Genomic DNA, 23,652 nt, shown 5'->3' with positions numbered 1-23,652 from the left:
GCCTTATTGGAAAGAGAGGCAGAGAGGCTGAAGAGAGGGCGAGGGAGGAGAGCATAAACTCAGATGAAATATCCATCAGGAAGATGGAAAGAAGAGTGAGTGCCTGGGAAACTAATTGCTGCCTGCTGATCTGGGCTGTGGAGATAGCTGGCAAGTGAGCATTCTTGCTTTTCAGAGATTTCAGCCTGGAGCCCACTAGGAAAGTCAACTCTTGGTTGAAACTACTGTTCATCAATATTTTCTCATATATATATATATAGATATATAGATATAGATATATAGATATATAGATTTTTCTTTTAAGCTGTAGAAGTATAGGAGTAGTAGAAGACAGGAGTCCTGAGAAAATGATTCCATTATAATCTAAGGGAGCTTTTTCTTCCACCGAAGTTCACTATTCATTTCTAAAAAGGTACTGGTGTAATTTGGGGCTCTTAGACACTGAAAATTGACTATCAGACTATTTTTCTGCTGCCCAAAAACGATTTAGGAATCCAAAGTCAGATATTCCTGCCTAGGTCCTTATGCCTATGGTACAGAGATGGCTGCTCATAATCCCGAGTCAAGCAAAGCCCAGCTTCTGTGGATTTGTTTGGCCATAAAAAAACCGTAAAATGTGACACAATGCCAGATGCCCCAAGGTGAGGATTAGAATTGTCCAGCACATGAAGGCTCTTGACTTTTTAGACATTGTCAACATTATTGCATGTGATAGCACTGTACCACAAAAAACATGAACGAAGTTCCAGGGAATGCTTAAATGTACTTTCTAGATGGACACTTTCCAGGTGTATGCAGGTTGAATCACAGCTTTCACTGACTTGCCCAGGAGTTCAACAATTCCTAGGGAGAGGGAAAGAAGAGCTAGGTTTTGGATCATATCCAAGTCTCAGTAATGATTAATTTCACTCCCACAGTATCCACTGTTCCCCATATTCCTTTCACTCAAAAGTGTAGCAGAAGGATCTGGGGTTTTCCAAGTGATGGGTGTTGAAATCACACCCGATCTCCTGGATACAACACTGAGAGGTTTTCAAAGCATCCTGCTGGTGTTGGCTAAGCATAGGAGATTGTTCATTAAGAAAAATGACTGCATCATTCATACTGGGAACAGCTGCAGTGAGCAGCTCAGTGGCAGTGTTCAAGGCTCTGTAATCTCCTGTTAGTTGCCACTTGCCATTAGATTTTTTTACTGGCCATAAAGGAGAATTGTAGGGGAAATGAGACGTGACAATAATTCGCTGTTCTTCCAGCTCCTTTATCAATTCAGTAACAGGACAAATAGCACCAGAAGGTAATGTGTATTGTGGAATATTAACTGCTTTACTATGGGGTAAAGGAGCAGCTGTTTGCAACAGATTAGCAGTCAGAGATGCATCTGTAAGAGATAAACTCAGGGGCAGAAAGGGTGATGTCCCTATTTCCTATTTTCCCCACAACTGACTCTTCAATACATCCATGCCAAGTATATTAAGGGCTCCCAAAAGTGAGGTCAGGTGGATTGTCCATCCCTTAGACAGAATCAGCTTTGCTCTGGCCAGACTGGGGTTGGTGGGTTTCCCATTATGGCCTGCAATAGAAACTTGACTGCTTGCAAAACAGAGGCTGCTTTTTGTAAGTGTCCTTAACTACCATGGATATCTGGATTCCTGGGTCAGTGAGGAATGTTGTAAGGTAGAGATGCATCATTAACATGGGACATCATCTTCGGACTGGGATGCTCAGCAGTGGGAATAGCACCCACCTTAGTTTCCTAAATATCCAGTCTAGGTTTAGTGCTGGTAGGTTTGGATATATCCTTGAGCTCACAGCACTTGCATGCTCTATCCCTTTGAACCATATGGTGTCACCCCGTCTCCAAACACAAATCCCAGATGGTTATGAGAAGTAAATGAGGAAAACTTGTCCATTGCCACAAAAGGGAAGTTGGCATCTCAGAGACAGCTCCTTCTCTAAACACATTGTCCATCATCTTTTACACTCAGTGGTAACTGACTATGTTTCTCAATTTCCTCTTTTGTCTTTCACATGGAGACAGGCTGGCTTTTTTTTTTATTTTCTCTAGCTGAGGATCTCCCTTGGTTTTTACCCTCTGAGATAGTGTTAAATCTGCCAGCCTACACTGAAGGACCTCTTGGGGAGTAATGCCATTTAAGCTTGTCATAATGGCTAAACGCTGAAGGTTCCCCTCAGCTTCCATTAGGCACACATCAGAAGTGTGCAGGCTCCCAAATCACCTCCCAAGGATACAGTTCTGCTGGGAGGGGGTGTCAAGCTCCTGGGGCAAGGGGTGCTGGTCCTTCTAATTCAGCTAAAAATCACTGTTTTCATCATGGCTGTATAAAGGCCCTTTAGTTCTTCCTGGCCACCTGCCTCCCTGGCTCTGCTTCAATCCAGTACTGCTGCTCCCAGCACACATCAGGCCTTAGCATGAGCTGGGTTGGCCAGACCAGAAGTCTCAGTTGCAGAAAGGACAGGGTCTTAAGCAGACAAACAAAAACAAACAAAAGGGGTTATTATTATTTATCAGGAAATGTAGTGATAGGAAGCGGGGTAACCATTTTAAACTGGAGAAGCATGGATTTATATTAAATAGTGGGATAGATTTATATTAAATACTGGGAAGATATTGCTTGCTGTGAGGGTGGTGAGGCCCTGGCACAGGTTACCCAGGGAAGCTGTGGATGCTCTATCCCTGGAAGTGTTCAAGGCCAGGTTGGATGGGGCTCTGAGCAACCTGGTCTAGTGGAAGGTGTCCCTGGCCATGGCAGGGAGCTTGGAACTGGATGATCTTTATGGTAGCTTCCAACCCAAAACATTCTATGATTCTATAACTTTTCTTCTAATCCATTTACACAGTGCCACTGCCTGATATGTATAGGATGATAAGAATGTTATTTCCCTGAAATGACCCTGTACATGTGTCCACAGCTTGGTCTGATGATGCTTACACACTGTAAAATAATCCCTTATTTCTGTGGCAAATCTTTCTTCTGTCAACAATTAAGTACCCTTAATAATTCCATTTTTTGGCTGTGTTTACAACTACATAGCTATTACAAGTGTATAGAAAATGTAAATAACATGCCTGATAGTTTTCCTAGCCACCTTTCTCCTTGTTTCTCCTTCAGTTATGAATGCCTTGGAAAAGAGATCATTCTTGCTTAGTGCCTGAAAATGCCTTAGCTTCTAGGGGGAGCTACAGTAAATAAAAAAATTATGCTGGATTCTATTTTCACTAAAAGAAAAAAAGAAAGGCATGTTATAACCCTGATTTGGTGTGATTATACTGTAAATAGGCCATAAACAGTCAAAGGGAAAATAACCCACAATATTCACACCTTTGAGAGACTGTGAGGTGGTAATCGCTATTCTTCCCTGCTGTTCAAAATATTTTCCAAGTGTCCTCCAAACTGCATTGGCAGCAGAATGTGGCCCAATTCAAGGGCTTTAATGCTACTGCTAAGTAGAAATGATTTTTGTCCTCGAAATTTTCAGTGAAATAGTCGGTATTTTGCAAAAAAAAAAAAAAAAAAAAGCATAGCTATTCATTTCAAAAGCACTAAGAAAAAAGGCAGAGACCATCAAAAATCTTTCTGACAAGACAATTCCATGTTAAAAAAAAAAAATTGTTCAATTAAGGAAAAAGTACAAATGTTGAATTTCAAAAATAGGCATGTTCCATCTGAAGATGACAGAATTTCAGTGTTACATGCTGAAGTTAAGAGGGAGCTAACATGGTGCATATCCACTTTATACATGGGGCAACAGGAACAGAGATTTGTCTTCAGCTCATTTTTTCACTTTTTCTCAAGAGCTGTTGCACTTTCCGTGCCACACACAAAACTGGCATTTTAAACTGGTGGTATAGTTTACCTTTAAGACCACAACCTTTCTTTACAAGCAGCATGGCTACCTCTGCCTGTCACAATGCTACAGAAGAGCTCTGCCAGAGAATCCTTCCAAAACCTTGCAGGGAGATGCTGTGCTTTTCCTGCCCTCTCTGGTGAGAATCTTTTTCATCTTATATCCCATACTCAACACATTAAAATATTTTACCTTTATGACCTATTATTTCTCAGCATCCTTTTGGGCTGAAAGCTAAGAATATAGATATTTACTGTCACTACATTAATATCCAGTGGTCTTAACCAGCACCAGGACCCCACTGCAGCATGTACAGCATGCAGCACAATTTTAGATGTTCTTTCCCTAAAAGACTTGCAGGTTAAATGAATGAAACAGACACAGGCTGGGAGAAAGGGATTGCGTCTGTCAGTGTGTTTGAGACCCAGAAACTGAGTCCAGTGTTGTACATGGATACTGCAGCAGCAGAAGCCTGCAGGAAATTTCAAAAGATAGGGCTAAATTCATCTTGCTAACAAACATGCTCCGTGAGCAATCACTCACCTCTCTGTGGTACAATTAAACACTCACTGGCCTCCAGAGAGCACAGGCACAACTTTCTAAACTGGTGATTAAGGCCTTTGCCTGTGAGGGGCAGACATATGTTTCAGGCCTTTTTCCAGGCAGTGTGTGATGTGAGAGTGTAGCATTCATCAGTGCAGGCTTTTCCCCTCCCAAGTCATGGCTCCTGGCTGCTACCTTGCAAAGCAGCAGTGCTGTGCCTTTTTGGCCCGAAGAATACTTAAATAACCATTTCAAAATGAAATAGTTGATTTGGCACTCTTTAACAGAATAATCAACAGCACAGAGAAAGAGCCTGACACTTTCTTGGACCCAGATTCCCATTTTCTAAGCAAGTTAAAATGCTTTCTTCTGAGATGGCTTTAACACTGAGCTACTGAGTTGAAAAAGGCCCCTCTGCCTTTTGTCACCTGCTGCTTTTGGGCTGTCTTGTCTGTGCATAAGGTTGGCAGTAGAACCAAAGGTAACTTCAGGTCTGCGAGCAGAGGATGGGGAGAAATTCCTCACTGCAGTTTCATATTTATCCACCATAACCCAGTGTAATTGCAGACTGTCCCTAAAATATGCTGCATTGAATTTTACAGTGCTTCAATCATCTTTTGGATCTGGGTCATGCTGATGGGACAGGTGGTTTCAAATATAAATCCAGGCCATCACACGGATGGGACATACATTTCTGGCAAAACCAGCAGCTCTACCTGTGTTTTTCTGTTTGAGAAGTGGTTCAGAAACAATCAGATTGGTTCTGGCTCTGTGTGGCAGATTGCACTTGAGCATGCAGCAGCCTCCTAGCCAGCAGAAAGCTGGGCTAAATCACCCACTGGAAGTACAAGCCTGCTTTAGCATTTAACACTTCCTTAGCATTTAACAGTGAAACTCAGCAAAACGACAGCTTTTATTTTTGCTTTGTCCTAGGCTCAAAGGCTCGCAAGGCTCTAAAGATTGCAAATGCCTCTGGAGTATCAAAGCTTCAAATCCAATGTAGCCTGGCTATTATTCCCTTCAGCCGTGAGCGTGGGCAGTTCCAGAGATGGGATGAATGCTCCCCATCTAGATAATTTAAAACCTGTGTTTAGCATTAATTCTGTCAGTTTGGAAAGCAGGCAGCTGACAACACGGGGCAATGCAGTACCCTGTGCTTCTGCTGGATTTGCACATGGTAAGAGACCATCGTGGGTGCTAGCTGGAATGGGGGGGGGTTTAAGTGAGATTAGCAAATGGGCAGAAGAACCTGCTCTGAAGGAAAGGTCTTGCCAAATTTAGGCATGCAGTGACATGATCAGAAAGATACTGCATGTGGCACATTACAGTGGACACACTAAAAGTCTTCCTATTCCCTTATTCTACAATATGGCATGAGTTACATACTGTGAAAATCATGTTCCTGGCATGAAGGAGCAGAATAAAATACTGTTTGGCTTAAACCTATTCCTGCTTGTAAATGTAAATTAAATCTGTTCTCCTTCAAATTACTTTTGTTCTGCTGTTTTTATCTTTGTGGGAATTTTCTTTGGTGACTCCTCTGTTGTTCTCAGGTGAAAATCATGAACCCTTCTGAAGTTACAAGCTCTAGGAACATGTCCTTGGCTGGAGGCAACATGGGTTTACAGAACCCCAACCAGAGTGCACTGGTACACCAGCTTTTCTTACCCTTCTCCTTGCAATTATCTGGGGGAAAATTCTCTAGGCCAGCAAAACTATATTTATAATATCCACCATTTAAACCTGTCACTTGGATTCCTTCTTTGCAGTGAGAACTGACATACTGTCGAAGTCGACAGCACTATGCCAGTTTATTGCACCAGAAGACCTGCCTTTTCCTTTCCTCCCATCTGCAGAGCTTGGCTTCTCCCATTATATGAACCCTTCCTCACTCCTTCCCCTAATAAAATCTCCATGCTCCACATGCTCCCTCAGCCTCCCTTTGATTCGTGCTCCCAGAGTCTTCCTCGCTGCTGACGTCGGGAGCGTGCTCAGCTCTGTAATTTCCCGACAGCCCTTTTCAAACCCTGCCTTTTAATCAGGTGCTGTGTTTTACCAGCACTTCCTTCTCTCACTGAACGCCTTTGAAGCGAGGCTGCCAGCACTGGTGGGGTTCCTTCTCCACTGCCCTTTTTTGTTGTTTCCATACAGAATTCTAGGACAGAATTTTGTAGCTTTTTAAATGCTCTGATTTTTTTTTTTTTCCTAATTTTTTTTTTTCTGTGTTGTGATCCTAATTTCCTTCAGGATTTCTTCTTCCTCTCCTGGGAAATTTGTCTCTATTTCTGGCATCTGTCCTTCCTAACCCTTCCCACGTTTCTTCCCTTCTAAAGACAGGGGAAAAGAATCCATTTAATATTTTTCTGTAGTAACGTCTATCTCATCTGTCAATAAATTACCCTTTGCCATCTCTGGGAGACCCCTTTGTCTCCCTTCACTGACCTTATTCTGTACCTTGCCTGGTTTTTTTTAAGGGAGGATGCAATATCCCTGGGCTGTCATTCCATGAAGAACAGCTGTCATTCCTCCCATAGTGTATGCCTATGTGTTTGAGGAGGGAGGGGAAAGGGAGGGGGGAATTAGGGGAGGATGGGGTTCTGCTGTTGGGAAATATGATGATCCTATTCAGAGTGGTAAATGTTTTTTCATTCATGGTATTCCGTTGCAATTCTGTCTTTTTCTTCAGTGGCTTTAGACATTCATTTTCTTATTAATCTAACACTCATCTATCTGACATACAACTACTAGAATATTTATTAAAGATATTTTTTTAACTCATCATGTATGAATTTTATAAATGTCTAATTTCTGCACAGCCTCTGCAACTGTGAATGCTATCTCACTGTCAGAGCTGCTGTCCAATACTACAGAGGTGGATTCAGAAAGCATTATCTGTGGCTAAAAAACATGCCTTTTCCATATATTTTCAGTGTTATAAACTGAAATGCTTGCTGAGAGGGTTAAAGAGCATGATGTAGTCCTGCATGTAACTAGCTAGCTGTGCAGACCTGCAGAAGGAAGAGACAATTCCATGAATCCAGCAATTCCTGCTCTGTCCTTACTCCTCCTTGTGTTTTTTGAAGCACTGCAGACTCACAGATAGCTCATCACAGAGCATTCCCTGCATTTCTCATGGTCCAAGGGCTTTGTGCATAGACAGGTACAAGTTCCTTTCTTCCTGTTCCTGTTCCCACCCACAGTTGAACCCCAAATTAGAACAGTTTAAAAAATGAAATATTAGTTTTGATCAAATTCTACCAATGTATTTTAGGAAACAAAGGAAGTAAGTCCACCAAAGATGCTCTCACCTCTGTACTTTCTGGCAATTACACTTCTTAATGCATTTATTTTTACAATATGGGCATGAAATAAGGAAATGCAGTTATTATCTATGGTGTGCATAGAAAAACACCAGAGTGACCTCAAGGCACAAGGCACAGCATGTGCTGGGGCCATTATTCTCTGAGTACCTTAGTCAAAAACCTGGTGAAACACACTGAGTCTTGTTTGATCCTGCCTTGGGGTTTCCTTTTTCTGGAAACCAGCAACAGGCACCATGTTTGTGTCACAGTCTGGGTACAGACATGGCCTCTGGACTTGTGAGCTCAGATGAGCAACACTAGAGAGAGACTGAAGAACTTAAGATGAAGTCAAAAAGAATGTCTAGATGCAACATACATACCAAGCTCCTCACTTTCTTGTCCTGTACTAGCAGAACATCAGCAGAACATCTTTTCTCTTAAAAGCACTATAGTACTTGTTTTACAACTCCTTTGTGATTGATGTCCACTCTGGCCCTTTCTCTCTCATCTGATGGCTCTGGCAGTCCCTGCTTGATTTAGCCAACCCAGCTGAAAAGGTAACCCATCTCCACAGCTAGAAGTAATAAATTCTTTAGCCACCACAGCAAAATACATTGATATGATCTTGAATTAAATCACTCATGTTCTCAGTCCAGTACATCACAGTAAATTGGTATCAGCTGAAATCAGATTTACATTAGTAAATGTATCAGGCTATGAGCTGAACAGTTTGCACTGTGGCCACAGCACTCATTCAGCCACCTGTTCTTTGGGGTAATTACCTCCCCTACCTTAGCAATGCAGCTGAACAATAATATTTTAAACTTCTCCAGGAGGATCCACTGGGGCTTGGGAACAAGAGCCTTTACTTCTCTAGAAACAATCTGTACCTTCAAGGACTAAGGCTCTGTCTATATATGGAAATCAGGTTTTCAAATGTATTCAAATGTTGATAATACCAACCCTGCTCCAGCACCAAGAAGATGGTGTGGAATCTACTGAAGAATGGCTCTTAGCTGCTGCCATCTTCAGGACTATCCCATGTTAATTATTCAGATCTCTTGTAAAAAGACACCTGTGGCAATTGGCAGAGTATCTGCACAAACATTAGCAGCCTTGAGGCTGGGAAACTGTTAAATAGCCTTGGTAATAGAATATTAAAACCTTGATGATGAGTGAGCGTGGGTGGAATAATTGTCTGCTCAGAAAGAGGCACCATTTTCTCATTCTATTCCTGTTGTTGAATCCTTATCTCCTCGATAAATAAAAACAAACTCCCCAGTTATTGTTCTCGTTCACCTTTTGACTCTTGATTAGATTTACTGCAGATACATCCCTTTGGCAATGAAAATGGAATCAACACATTTCTGATGCACTCCAGTGGAATTCTCAGTCCCTGCTCCACCCTCAGACCACCAAGGTCCTCCTTTTCTGAATGGTGGTGAATTACCTGTCCTTCTTGCCCACGGGTGAGATACAACTTTTGGAGAGATCAAGTGCCCTGATTAACAGACTGTTCTGTTTCACTTTGAATCTTTATCTTATTTTTAATCCTCAGCACTTGGAGCCAAACCTGATACCTTTCTGAAGAGAGAAACTCACGGTGATTCAAGCTGCCTTGCTCAGGCTGCTTCTCCTTTCTATATTTTTCAGTGTTTTCCCAGATGAGGCCCCAGGATTATTGCAAACAAGTCCCAGGAAGAAATGCTGCGCAATTAGGCGAAAAGAAACTCGAAGGAAAAAAGGAGTAGAGCCAGCAAATTGCTTGAGATAACAATCTCCCCCCACCCGTGTGTCTCTGTAACTAAGAGGATTAGCTGAACTTTCTGTGTCGCACCAAAACTGACAATAAGCAACAGTGACTTCCCCCCGCTGGCACTTGTACCTTCACATGTTTCATTTTCTTGCCCACACTACTGCCTTGCCCCTTGCTGATTGTATGACAAACTTGGGGATGAACATGATGGCTCTTTCCTTTCCTTTAAGATTTATGACTCAAAGCCAAATAAAACCCAACTCAAGTTATTACATGCTCTGTTTCCTCCTAACAACAACTCACTTTTAACAGTGTAAGCTAAGCAAGGAAACATGGAAATATGGTCTCCTTGATCTCACCTGATCTATCTGCTGCTAGAGATGCAAACAGCAGCCTCGGGTCTGCCAACACAGGAGCAGGCATAAAGACATCCCTTGGGAGCAGGACCAAACGTCTGGAATATATAAAGAAGAAGTTCCATCAAAATTCAAAGTAACTGAGGTTCTGTGTAGATGCAGCAGTGCCAGCAAGGAGCTGGATGTTTATTTCAAGTTAAGATTTATCATTCTGTGGTAGGAGGACTACCTAGGGTAGTCTTGCAGTGAAAGGAAATGAACTTTGTTAAAGGACTCTGTTGCCAGTTATGGAATCAGCCCCATGTTCCTCTGACAGTGGTGTACACACGATGAAAAGAATATGGCTTGTGGCTGAAGATGATCAAATATCAAATAATTCCAGCTTCCAAAGTAAATTAATTCGTTTTGCTGACCTGTGTAGAACATCACTCTAAACCTGGTGAACAACTCCTTTCCCTCAGCTTGCCAGAGAATTTGTAGAGAGATGAAGCCCTATGAGACAAGGCAAAGGAGGAGCATTCTCCCACCTGCCAGTGCTCCCTCCCTTCTCTTCCCTGAGTTTCCACAGAAGACCACAGCAGAAGGTGGTGGAAATCCAAAAGATGAATGTCTCTGATACCTGAAGGGTGCACACAGACACACTAAGTGAGCTGTGCCACAGTGAAGAAGAAACTTGAAAGCAAGGAGGCAGGAGAAGTAGAAATGATTTCACACTGATGTAAGGCCAATACCAACACACAAGAAGGGAATGTTGTGATAAAACTAGTTGGGATGTGGGACTCAGGTGATCATCACCAGCATAAGGATTGAGGGGAAATGCTGACACAGCAAAATCTGCAGGAAGTGTTAGGGTTGGGTCATAAAAAGTATGGGACTTGCCAGTTCTTGTAAAACATACACTGAACTAGGCATCTGTGCTGTGTGCCCTCTCATTGCTACACAACTGCCTGGACCTAAATTAAATCACTATGGCACTTCTGCCATGTTAAACGGTGCGAGCAGGTACTCTCAGGCCACATAAATTCAGTGAAGTAGTGTTTTGGGTGTCCCTGTACAGCTTTATTTGTGATCAAAGGGTATGGTGTTGTGGGGGAGAAATACTTCCAGACAGATTTAGACTTTTACTCCAAAATCTGCTCAGACTGAGGCATTGTAAAAACTGCCCAGTGTATTGCCATGGGGCAAGACTGCCTTGTCACTCTGTAGCAACCCCTGTCTCGCCTATATGGAGCAGCAGTTTTAGTTCAAAGGGATCCAGGTCCATTCTCTTTCCCCATTTACATGAAATGGGACTAGAGTGGAGCGTGGCAGCCTATTAACAGTGCCCCACAGCACTGCAAGAGTTCTGCCTAGAGAGTGAAGGACACCGTGTCCAATTGAAATTACAGAGGAATTTGGGGTTGGCAGAATGTAATTACACAATTGGAATTTAAACTGTGAAATTAAAAGGAAATATTCAAGGATGAAGGGGCAGAGAGAATCCCTAATCTCCAGCCAGGCTAGGCTGTGTGACAGAAAAGTCCCTTTCTGAAGAGGGAATAAGCAAAGAGCTGTCCTGGAAGAAAAGGAGGTAGAGAATAAAGACAATGTTTTCAAAAGCACCCTAACTCCAGCTGTGTGTTTGTTTCATAGGCTATGTCTATTCTACAGAAAACCTTGCGGTTGCTAAAAGGCATCAGATGTGTCCCTCTTGGCCCCCTCTTCACTGAGGTCAAAAACAATTTGGTTCCTCATGTAAGCAGCACCAAAGCATTCCCAAGGTCTACAGCAGAAAGCGTGCTGTACAACTGGTCAAAAAAAGGAGTTCAGCCCTGGTATTCGTATAGGTACAAACCAGAATTTGCCCTTCTACCCGAGTTTGTCACACTGCTGGCAATATTGCTTTAGTATCTGAGCTTTTCCCAAGTCTTAGTTAACAATCATCCTAACAAAAACCAGGTATTTTTAAGGGTTTTGCTGTAGTGAGTGGAGGAAGAGAAAACCACTGAAAGCAGATCTGCGACAGTTTTGAGTGGCAACTTGAATCAGGCAATTGCAAATCCCATTCCTTAGAAATCTGAATCAAGTTCTAGGACCCCATCATTGTCTCTCTCAGGGCAGAGAAACAGGTAAAAGATGCAGCAAGCCTTGTGGGTCTCTGGGAGAGGAACAATAACAGCTGGACAGGGTCCTTCAATCAAGGCACAACAGAGAAAACTGGGAGTTCATCTTCCTGGGCTGCCCATGCCACTGAAGACAAGATTCTTAATTTCTCTGCTTTAGTTTACCATTGCTAAAAAAAGCACAGCAATAATTTCCTAAATCTTTAAATCTTGTAAGACATAACTGGTTAAAATCAGAAGGTTCAGAAGCTGCATTGATGACAACTATTGAAATGCATACAAAAACCTGAGGTAGAGCTAAAGTAAGTGCAGGCAAAGCAGCAGAAAGTGAGAAATAGATTGAAAAACCCACCTGAAAAGATAAGTGTCCTTTTAGTAATTACCTCTCCCTTTCCTGAGGATGTGTAAAGGTTCTGAATTACAGGTTGTTTTATTTTTAAATATGAAAATGAAAAACATGCTTCTTTTTGTCCGTGCTCCATTTCTTATCTCCCAAAATGCAGTTAGCTGCACTTGGGAGGGGCAGAGTATTATGAGATGGTACAACTTTCCCTCTATAATTTTATTATCTTTAAGATTCAGGGGAGTGCCGACAACTCTCAAAAATAAGAGATTCAGGGTCATCCTTTCTCCAATCCAGACACAACAGAATGGGGTCAGAACCGAAGGCAGAAAGCAATCTGGTCAAAGGCAGCCAGACGAGTGTGCAAGGGGAAAAAAAACCAGCCAATATATGCAGTGGACAGTCTCCATTTCTCTTCTGCTGTTCGTGCTCAGCACTCACAAGGTGCGTAGGAAGGAGATCAGAAGAGGGGGAAGTATAATAATGGAAAGAGACAGTACTGGTGGGTCCCAAGCCCTGGGGATAAGGGACTCTTTTCCATGCTTGGGAGCAGGAGGAGGGCGGGGAGCAATGCAGGAGAGAAAGGAAAAACAGCTTTGTGGTTAAAGTACTGAACTGCACAGCCTCGGAGCACCTAGGTGCAGGTCTGTGTCCCACTAATGTCGGCTGTGACATGGAGGGACTATGCGCAGTCTTTACCTTGCTTTTCTTCACTTCTCCTCAATCAAGAAGGTACTAATCCTATTTTTCCCTCGTTCTTTCCCAGCCAGCTCTCTAAATTGCAAGCTTTTTGAGGCACAGTGTCTTTTGCTATCGATAGCATGTTCAAAAAATAACACTGTAGCAGGGAGGCTGCCGGTTGCTCCGTCAGGTTGTGTATGACGATGAGAAATAGGAAACAGACAGAAACACACAGGTAAGTTTCATTAAATGTGAGACAATCTGTGCAGTCCCCAAGTGAAAGAAATTCAGAGGGTTTTGAGCGTGTATGAAAACGTAAGGGGCAAAGAATGACTGATTTGAGGCAGAAGCCTCTAATTATCTGGATGACCAAAGGGAAAGAAGCAGCAAATGTGATTCTAGTAACAGGCCCTCCTGTAGGAGAGAAATCTCATGTGAAGAAAACAGGATAGAGAGAAGGGGGATGTCGTGTGAGAAAATCAGCATCTGGGATTCACATCTGAGTGGCACGGTGGAATTGGAGCAGAGCAGATAAGTTTGCTCTTAATTTCCCTGTAAACTAGCACTGTTTCTTGAAAAGGATAATTTTCTTCCCAATGTGCTTTTTGCTTAAATACTGTGATTTGTGTTTCTTTTGCTCCCTGCCTTCCCATCTCATGTTTCTTTTGTCCTCTGCCTCCCTATCTAAAAAAAAAAAAAAAAAAATTGCCTGTGAAGCACTACTGAATTAATTCTAGCAGGAGATAGAAAATTCAGAAGGTCACATAGCAATCATAGAAAATTTGGGGTTATGAGCACAAGTCAAGCAGGCCAAGGAGGGCTAGAAATTAAGAGATATCTGGTTCAACATCAAAACAACGGACACAGATACGCTGCAGAGCTTTAAAAGATCCTCAGATACCATTTCTTCCTTTTACATGTGGTGTTGATTTTGAACACTGTATTGTTTTTCACCAGCAGAAAATTTTTGTAAAGCAAAATCCCTGTGAGAGGCGATTCTGTGTGGCTGACAAGTCCAGCCAGGGAACAGAACCACAGGGTCCTGCTTGCTGCTGGCTGCTTTGGGCTCTGTTTCAGCACACTGAGCCCAATCTCACCGACTGCAGCTGAACAACCAAGTTTCTTACTTATGCCTTTTTGTGAAATGAATCCAGAGTGCTCAGCTCCTCGTAGGACTAAGCTTTGTATCATCTTTGTCTGCAATTATCTCAAATTTCAAGTATTTCCAGCAAGTTGCTCATGAGTAAGACACCAATCAGGCACTGTGTGGCACTCACAATTGAAAGAGAGGTAAAATTTATCTGATAAATTATTCATCACTAATGATTTGGCCAGCTTTCCTGGATATATAGCCACAGGGATGTATGACACCTTGGGGAAGGCATCAGATAGAGATGCATTCAAAGAAAACTAGAGGAAAGGATGCAGACATAGATCCAGACTAATCTTTACAGGGAGAGGGAGAGCACCTATGTGGCTTGACTGAATTAAGTTCTCTTTATAGGTGGTCAATTAGAAAACACAGAGCAGATTAATAACTACCAGAAAATGACAAAAAAAAAAGAAAAAGAGAGAAAAAAAAAAAAAGAAAAAAAGAACCCCAAACCAGGCAAAAAACAAAGCAAAAAAACCCAACCACTAGCAACTACTTGTTTTCAGACATCTTTTCTGCGGCAGCTGTGGGTTCCAGCTAAGTGTGCAGAAGCTGAGCGAGAGCAAAGGCTAAATCAGGTGTGGTAATGGGAGCAAATTCTCCCCAGCAAGAAGCTGCTGGGATCAGGCAAGAGGTTACTGGGAAGTGGCATGCTGGACTGAGAAGAGTCTTTGGGTGAGATAGGGAGATACAGGAGAGAATATTCAGCGTAGGCAGGATTAGAGCTGTGCAGAGTCTTAATCTAGGCAGCCCTTTCTCTATACCTTTATCTGTCCTGGTGCAGCCCCTGCGTGCTGCAGTGCTGGTATAACCTGGCCATAAAACTGGATTAACTGGCCCGTGAGGATCATGGCTGAACTGAAGAGGAGCACGACAATATGCCTTTGTTTACATGTTCGCTCCTGCGAGTGCAACACAGATCTTCAGGAGACAAAGTGCTTAATTGCTGGTTTAGGGTGTCAGCAAATGAATGTGCATGAGTAGAATTGGTGTTAGGGGAAGGTTTTTGCTCTTTCACAGTGCAGTCCATTTCTGCTAGTGTTTTCTGCAATAACAAGAGGTTATTTTATAGGATGGCAAGAAAAAAAATCCCATTACCAGAGGACCCTATTTTTAAATAAAAATGACAAAATTACCTTTCTGATTCACCCCTTGGAGATACACCCTGCTGTCTCCCTCGTTCAGCCTTTCCTTTTTGGCTCTCTGCTACCAATGAAAAAATCTAGTGGCTGTCTCTGATACGACTCCTAATTTCTTCAGCAACAGCATGCAAGAACAGATCCCTGACAGTTCCTCTTACTCCAGAATGTTTTGCACCCCAGAAGAAAATCCAGCTTGGACTCTAACCCATTTGAGTTAATGACTCCTGGAAAACGTTAAGACCGAGTCCTTAATGAATGCCATTCTATACCAGCCTCCCTTTCTTCTTTTTCTGGAAGTGCATTAAAAAGCTCAGGGATAATGTGTATTTACACAATATTAAGAATGCAAGTTTTATTTTTACTCTGCCAAATCTGTCAAGATTAACAAAGCTTTGCCACTCTGGCTGATTGTTCGTCCTGTTTTGGAAGATTTGAATCTAAAGCTAATTTTATTTGTTGGTCCCTCTGGTCTCATATTTACTCTCCTTTAACGAGGGAGGCATGAAACCTGACTCCCCTTCCAGGACAATTTGACGCGGGAAGTGTAAGAGGATAAAGTATTTGAGAAAAGCACCCCAGGAGCATTGGGTTGCCCAGAAGGAGGGAAAATTGGGGTGGGGTTTTTTTGAACAGAGAATCGCTTCTGTGCAATCACTCCTTTCTGGAGGAAAACCAGACCCTCGCCCAGGCACCCTCCTCCATGGGAACCACAGGTTCTGTGATTCCATTTTCCCTGGATGCCATTCCTCTTTATTCACAGGGACTTGGGCAGTACCTGGATGCAGGTGCAGTCCAGACGGGGATTTCCACAGCACCTCCCACAGGCACAGCGGCTGCTCACCGGGAGGCTCCTGACAGGCACCTGGCCCCCAGATTATTTCAAGTTTACCCCTTTAAAAATCTCCCTACCTGTCCACTACTTATTACCTCAGTTTACCTCAAAATCTTCATCCTCTTCCCTATAGGTTGCTTCAGATTTTACCCCCAAAATATGAATTTTGTCCTCGATAATTACCTAGATTGTACCAGCATGAAAATCCAATGGCTACCTTATCCCCAAATTGTTCATTCTGGCCCCTAAAGATTCAATCAGATTTTTCCTGCAAATTACTTATTTTTCCTTATAGATGACCTCAAGTTTCCCCACTCCTATTTTTCCCTGTCACTAATGATTACCTCATTTTTACCTCAATATGTCCATTCTCTCCCCTAGAGATTATCTCAAGTTTTAGCCCCACAATTTTCCTATCCCATTCATTGCAGACAGACAGCTTTGGTTTTACCTCAACGTCACTTCTCTCCCGTACAGATTAACTCAGATTTTACTCCCAAATTTTTGTTTTGTGGTTACCTCAATTCTACCTCAAAAATCTTCATTCTCTCCCCTCAAGTTTTACCCCCCCAAACCTTTCCTTCCTGCCCACTACTGATAACCTTGTTTTTACCCCAATACGTCCATTCTCTCCCCTACTGATCCCCTCAGATTTTACCCCCAACACATTCAATTTGTCCCCTGTAAATTACCTAGATTTTTACAACCACAAAAAAACCCCTAATGAGTACGGGGAGGATCTTTTTTTGGGGGGGTCGGACCGCCCCGTGCCCTGAGGGGGCGCGCGGGGGGCGCCTCAGTGCGCACGCGCCTCTCCCATCGCCCGCCGGCGCGGGAGGGGGGGAGCGAGCCGCTCCGGCCGCGCTGCGCATGCGCGGCGCCGCTCCGCGCCCTCGCCGGCAAAGCCGCCGAGGAGAAGCGAGGGGAGGGGGGAGCGCGGAGCCCGGGGCGCATGCGCAGAGCGGCGGCGGCGGCGCGGGCAAGGGAGGGAGGAGAGAGGGAGGGGAAGGGGAGGGGGGAGGGTTTATCGCGCGGCCGATTTTTGGTTAAAATATTCAAAATGGCGGACGGAGGAGCAGCGAGTCAAGATGAGAGTTCGGCGGCGGCGGTGGCGGCGGCGGCAGGTAATCATTACTGCGTTTTACATATTCATATTCATACTCGCGCGCGCGGGGCGCACCCCCCCCCCCCCCCCGCCCGCCCGGCCCCGCTTAGCATAATTTATTAGTACTCAGGATTATTATAATTAACGGCACAGGAGGGAGCGGGGGGGGGAAAGAGAAGGAGAAGCAGAGCAGCCTCCCCGCGTTGGGGAGACACACGCACACACACACACCCCGTCCCTCCCGCACACGGAGCCCGCACGCCGGGGCACCGGCCATGGGGGCGATGGGCGGCGGCGGCGCGGCGAGGCGGAGGGGTCGGGGCGGGAGGGAGGGGGGACACACGCCGGGAGGGAGGCAGGGGGGAGGCAGCCCCGCACCCAAAAGCGTTCGGGGGTGGCTTGGCCGCCACCCGGCCCGCACGCCCACAATAAACCCGCTTTACATATTCATGGAGGTGCGGGGGGGGCAAGGGGGGGATGCTGGAGGAGCGATCCCGGCGGGTCGCCCGAGCGGGGCAGGGGTCCCCCCGGCGGCGGGGCGGAGGGGGCCGGGGGTGCTGGCCGCTGGCTGGGGCCCGGGGAGGCAGATAGGCTCGGTTTCCTTATCGCTCCCCTCCTTGCCCCCCCCTTCCCCGCAGCACCCCCCCCTCAGCCGGGGTTTATTTCCCCAGAGCCTGGGCCTTGCAGCGCGGGGAGGGGGGCAGGAGCAGAGCGTGGTTTGGCTTTTTCATTTGAAGCTTCCCCCCTCCCCTCGCAGGGGGCGGGTTCGGTGACTGGGGGTGCACGGGCAGAGCCCCCCCGTGCCTTTCTCCGGCTCCCCCCGCGGGTGGCTTTGCCCCCTTTGCCCCCTTTGCCCCGGGGCCGGTCCGTGCCCGCCGCTGTTTCCCCGCTCCCCCTTTGCCCCGGGGCACGGCCGTGCCGGTCCCGTCCCTCTCCCCCGCGCTCTCCCTCTCTTCCCTCTCTCTCCTTCTCATTTGAATAATGTCTAATTCGGGGAGGTTTATATTATTGAAATGGCCGCCCGGCTTTCCCCGCCTCTCATGTTTAGTAATTCAGACCTTTAATAACAGCCACTCAGAGCCCAACGCCGTGTTTATATTTTACATTCGCCCCATGTGCTTTTGTGGTTCAATATGATTCTTCTTTCTCGCTCTCTGGCTTTTTTTTTTTTTTTTTTTTTTTAAATTTTCTTGGCAAACCCACAGGGCCCCGAGATCAAACCCAGGCTGTGTGAGGAGAGGAGGGGGAGAGCCAGGCCCCGGCTCCTCTGGCGAGCGCCTAGGCCTCACTCTGCTGCTTGATTTATTTACTAATAACCAAAATGACCCCCCCATCTCCACTCCACCCCTGCCAGCAAAAACAAAACCCTCCTGGGGCTTGAGCAGCATCAGATCTGCTCATAGATTCTCAAACACTCATGTCTTTTAAATAAGGAGCTTATTTTTAATTTATAGCAACTCAAGACTGTAAAGCTGTTCCTTTCATATCTGCTTTTCAGAAGCTTGGGCATTTTTGGTCCCTTTGTCCTTGATTCTTTTCCTTAAAGGAGAGTTGCTTCTAATTTACGTTTCCTGGCACTGAGAGAGCTATAGAAGATACACTCAAAATCTAAACAGCTTTCCTCCTCCCTCTGAACACAAACAGAATTGAATACATTGAAGATAATCTTATTCACCTTCTTTTTGCTTAATGTGGATGAGGTTTAACAGTGCAGTGTGTCAGATGCTTTTGACGCTGCTTGTATCTTTGACTATCTTCTGGGTTGAGGCTTTTTTTTTTTTTTTTCCCTCTCTCTTTCATTTAGATTTGGCTTTCAAGACAGAAGATACCACTAGGCAGTACAGGGTCTAGAAAGGAAGATAAGTTTTCTGTGATTGTGTCATAAGAACTCCAAGTGAAAATTGAAATTAATCCTCTTAAATTGTCTGGAGTAATTCAGTTTTAAACCAGATATTAGTCTACTTAGAAATAAAACAAATGGGCTACTTGATTAGGGGGAGGCAGTAATTTAAAATAGAAAATATTTATGCAGGGATGGGTTTCAAATAAAACTGTGTAGGTTTTCATTAGTGACCATTGTTTTCACCCTGTGGAGAAAAAGGACCGAACAGCAGGGTACTTCAGAGTAGCAGTGCCAGATTAGCATGTAAACATCTTTGGAAACACTACTAGGAGGAGCGTTCACGTGCAAGTGCAGATGGTGTATTTCGTAGTTTGGTTCTAAATTTAATTTGTCACAAAATACTGCACTGCAGCTAATGAAAAGCGTTTTGATTTTAAAAATAACGACTCCGATTATTTATCCTTTTTTTCTTCACCCTCGGCAAAGACAGGCCTTGAATACAAGACGGGGGAAAAAAAAAAAAAAAGCTGTAGAAGCTGTAATGAGACTGTTCAGGTGACTGACTATTTCACAGACCAACAGCACAAGGCTAGCTGGACAAAAAGCAGTAATATGATTTCATGCCTTAAATAGCATATGTTTTTGCACTCGCTTCACAAGATGTGGTCAAGCCGATGATGTCATTGGCCAGAGGACAAGGTGCAGTTAATTTGATTTATTGACCTGGGGTGAGGTGTAGCACTGAAACCTTCTCATAGGGAAACCATTTATCTGAGGACAATTTCCTTTATAGCAGCAATTTAACCACTGCTGAGACTGTAGATATTTTATCCAGCATGATAAAAATGTACATCGCATCTTGCAAACAAAATTTCTTTGTCACTGGCGTTTTAGTAATTTTTATAGAATGGAATGCTGGACAGTGGCCTTGTGCAGTCTTATGGCTGAGCTGGGGTTTATAATGCTGAATTCAGGTATTTACACGCCAAAATACGGACGCATTTCTCTCAAACATGTATCTGTGTGCCATTGTTGCAGCTTAAAATTTTACTGGAATGTGCTGGGGATACAAATGTATCTTCATCAGTGAAGGCCATAGGCGACACGTTAGCATAAGGCACCTTTTCCCAAACCTTGGCATGACCTTCACTTGTCAGAAGATGCCCAGACTGCTGTGTGGGTATTGCTGCTCCGTCTTGAGTGTTTGTCTGAGTCTCAGACTTCTGTGTTAGTTTGTCGGAGGTAGGTGTCAGGTTTTAATCTGCTCCTTGGACCGTCTTTGGGTGTGTCAGGTCAGAGAGTAAAAGCAACTTTTTCTTCTCTATTGTCTATCTGGGTGTGGTGAGAATGGACGGTTGTGCTACTGTTACAGTGTTTCCTATGGGGAGAACATACTCTATTTTGGCTGTCTTTTCAGCTTTTAATTTATTAGAGACAGAAGGAAGTGCCCTCCTGTGAAATAGTTCCACCACCTGATTACATCTGCTCAGTTATTAAGGTGATGCTGCATTTTTTATCTTTTCTTTTTTTTTTTTTCTTCTCTTTTTCAAAACTGATCAAAACTTAGCTGGTTGGAAAACAGGCCAAGCTATGCCAGTAGCCTGCATGTGGAGCAGAATTAGGAAAGTGTGTGTCAGGATGGTTTTAAAACTGGCAAAGTTGAAGCTTCCCTATTGCTTCCCAGAAGGAAGAGGGGAAAATCTAAGCTTCCCACCCTGTTATTTAAATAGGGGGAAAAAAAAATCTCAGGCTTGCTGTCACTATCAATTTCTCCAAGATTAGCCTGGAGCCGTAATTCAAGCAGCAAATGTTCATCCTGGCTCTCTGATGCTAGATGTGGATACCTTGTAAACGCTTGTCTTGGTGAACATTGTGGGGATGTCTGGAGGTGCCTGGTTTGATGGGATCGGTGAGGTTGCCTTCACCTTGGTCTGTCTGTTAAACCCAAGGAAGCACCAGCATACTCTGTGCTGGGGATCCCTTGTGTGTGAAGAAGTGCTGTTCCTACTTTGGCTTGATCATAACAATTTATTGCCTGGAGAAATGAGGTTTGGAATGTCATTGTCACTGAAATAACAATTGTCAGATTTCAAGTGGTAAATTTCACATTTGGCTGTTTTGTTTATATCCAGATCTGTGAGGATGCAAAGAGTTCTGGAGTAAATGTTTTGCCCAGAATGCTGTCCAGGATGTTTTAGTTGGGTTGATCTGTCATCCAGTTTCTTTCTGTTAAATAGGGTGCAAGTCCCTCTTAGGCAGGTTTGTTTACTCTCCTGGTTCTATGGCAAATTTGCAGTAATTTTTTGTAGCATGCACTAAGTTTTCATTTGCTTTCCTTAAATTTTGATTCCCGTGGAGTTCAGGATTTCAAAACAGGTTGCAGCATCATTTTCTGTTCCTCTTAAACTCTTGTTGCCCTCAGGACAATAATCTTGATACTTGTATTTTATACAGCTGACAATTAGACAGCCTCTGCTCCTTGCACTTACAGCTTTATTATTTTTATCTTGAGAGAATCAGTGACAGTCCTGGCAAATGACTGTCTTTTTTTGACATACGTATTTTGAGTCTTGGTGACAAAGCTGTTGTCAAAAGGTGGTGTTGAACAAAATTAAGTATGACTTGAGCGTCCCAAATGTGATGTGCTCGGCTGTGCTTAAGCTGGAATGTGAATGAAAGACTATCTCGTGTTGCTGGATAGACTTACAGTGCTGGCTGTTCCCTACTGCAGAGATTTGCTTCTGTGTTAACAAATCCCCCCTTTTCCAAATGTGCTTCATTGTTACACAGAGCAAGTTAAGTGTGGGAATTGTTGGGCTAAGTGTAGGAGATAATTTAAGGGAAGATACTGGTCTTGGTTAGGGTGTGTTAAATAATTGCTGGCATTTCACATGAAACGGTTTTACAATGCTAATCTGAGGAAAAAAGAATCCGTAGATGTATTTTCCTTTCTGTAGCTCTTTGCATTAAATTTCTTGAATTGTGTGAATAGGCCCTCATGCTGCTTCATGTGCACTTATTTTTCTCTATAGAAAAGGAAATAATTACTTAACATCTTAGTATTATTCCTTTCCCTAGTTTCTTATTTCACAACTATCACATTTGTTAACTGTATTATGTATGTGAGCTTTATAGTGCATTAGAAAATCTTTGCAAAGGGTGTTTTTTATAGACTGCTACTGGCTAATTGAATCAGTTTAGGGTTAATAACACAATTGAGTGATGAAGTGTTGGTTTGGTATAGAGGATTTACTGGGTTCCAATCCTGAGTTTGTCACCAGTTTTGCTTGCTTTGCTGTTCTGGGCTGAATCTGTGTAATGGGAATTATAGAGCACATTTTCACAGGGATGTTGCTGGGGGAAAAATTAGCTAATGTTTTCTAATGTCTCTGAGGGCAGGAGAGCTGTGATTCTTGTGCTTGTACCTGCAGTGATCCAGGCTGGTGCCCAGGTTGAGCTTTGCTGAGGATGTTTGGGTGCTGGCACTGTTGGCACACTCCTGTCAGCGATGAGGGCCTCCCGTTGTACAGGCACAGATTACTGTCAGTTCTAACTATGGTGTGATGCAGATCTGCTCCAGGGTATGCGTTCAGTGACAGCTTAAATCAGCCCCAGCCTGTCCTCATCTCCATGTGTGTTCCTGCCTCCTTCCCTGCACTGGTGCAGATGCTTGCTGGATTCCTTTGCTGAGCTGGTTCAGGGAATTAAATTGGCAGAAAACAAGCTTCGCCAAAAATAATGAATAGTTTTTTTGTTGGTTTAGCTCTTTGAACTGGCTTACAGTGAGATTAGACAAATAGCAGTACCAATCAAGGAAGGGACCAAGAAGCATATGTGTTGATCCAAGTCTTTTCATAATTTCATTCTCTCTGATGACTTTCCTGTGGGCATGAATGGGGACTCACACTCAGCCATGTGATCCTGCCACTTGCTTGGCACATGTCCTAGGACTTAACTGGATTCCAGGATGCTCCAGATTAACTTGCCAGCCTGGTGGAAAACTAGCTTCAGATCATTTTATATCTTTGGTTTATGAAATTGACTCCACAAAGACCTTCAAATGCAAGCAAGGGGGTAGGAAAAACCATTGAGTGAAAGTGGAGGAAAGGAAAAGAAGGAAGAGAAAAGAAGCTTCCTCCTTTCAAAAGCAGCAATATTCTGGTTAGCTTAGTTATATAGCTTTGCTTTTAGATTGATATAAACCACTGTGAGACCACAGTTGATTGAGTTGATGAGCTGAACTTGATTTGCAATGGTACTGGCCAAAGGGAAGTGTGGGAATGTACAGCTGTGGCCACTATGCTGGGCATTCTCTCTTAGCAGTAGGCTGTACAGACACCATGGAAGCCAGAGAAGAAACTGCACCTAAGTAGAATAGTAGCTTGGAAACCAATAAGATGCTGAAAATTTGGTGTGGTTTGTACTGTCATAGGTATGATTGCATTAATGGTAGCAAGGGCAGAAACTCCAATAAAAAAATGTGGATGAGACCCTTAAGTGGTTCCCATTATTTTAGTGCTGCTTATAGTGAGACACATCTCTGGAAAGGACTGTTGCTTTAAAGGACATATTGACAAAAGTACTTGGGAAATTACAGACACCATTACTTCTGCTAAATTTTGGACTG

General features: G+C 43.8%; 1 protein-coding gene and 1 long non-coding RNA gene across 9 annotated transcripts in view; one reads left to right on the top strand and one right to left on the bottom strand.

Moving 5' to 3' along the window:
* Positions 1 to 3,739: 3,739 nt before the first annotated feature.
* LOC306803484 lies at positions 3,740 to 16,080 on the bottom strand. Its single transcript, XR_013774630.1, has 5 exons — positions 16,021 to 16,080; positions 10,352 to 10,443; positions 9,828 to 9,922; positions 7,473 to 7,594; positions 3,740 to 5,478 (listed from the first exon to the last, which is right to left on the bottom strand). It is a non-coding gene; the product is annotated as an uncharacterized lncRNA (long non-coding RNA).
* Positions 16,081 to 17,081: 1,001 nt separating this feature from the next.
* POU2F1 (POU class 2 homeobox 1) overlaps positions 17,082 to 23,652 on the top strand; it is a 111,881-nt gene continuing 105,310 nt past the window's right edge. For all 8 annotated transcript variants that reach the window (XR_013774600.1, XM_079308593.1, XM_079308592.1 and 5 more), the window contains exon 1: positions 17,082 to 17,201. Coding sequence is in view for 7 of the 8 variants with exons in the window: in XM_079308593.1 (XP_079164719.1) it covers positions 17,138 to 17,201 (64 nt within the window). In the remaining variant the exon portion in view is untranslated. The remainder of the gene's footprint in view (positions 17,202 to 23,652) is intronic.

The sequence above is a fragment of the Erithacus rubecula genome (assembly GCF_903797595.1).
Source record: "Erithacus rubecula genome assembly, chromosome: 1".
In the NCBI taxonomy this organism is placed as follows: domain Eukaryota; kingdom Metazoa; phylum Chordata; class Aves; order Passeriformes; family Muscicapidae; genus Erithacus; species Erithacus rubecula.
The sequence above is the reverse complement of the archived record's forward strand: the minus strand, read 5'-3'. Positions and strand labels throughout refer to the sequence as shown.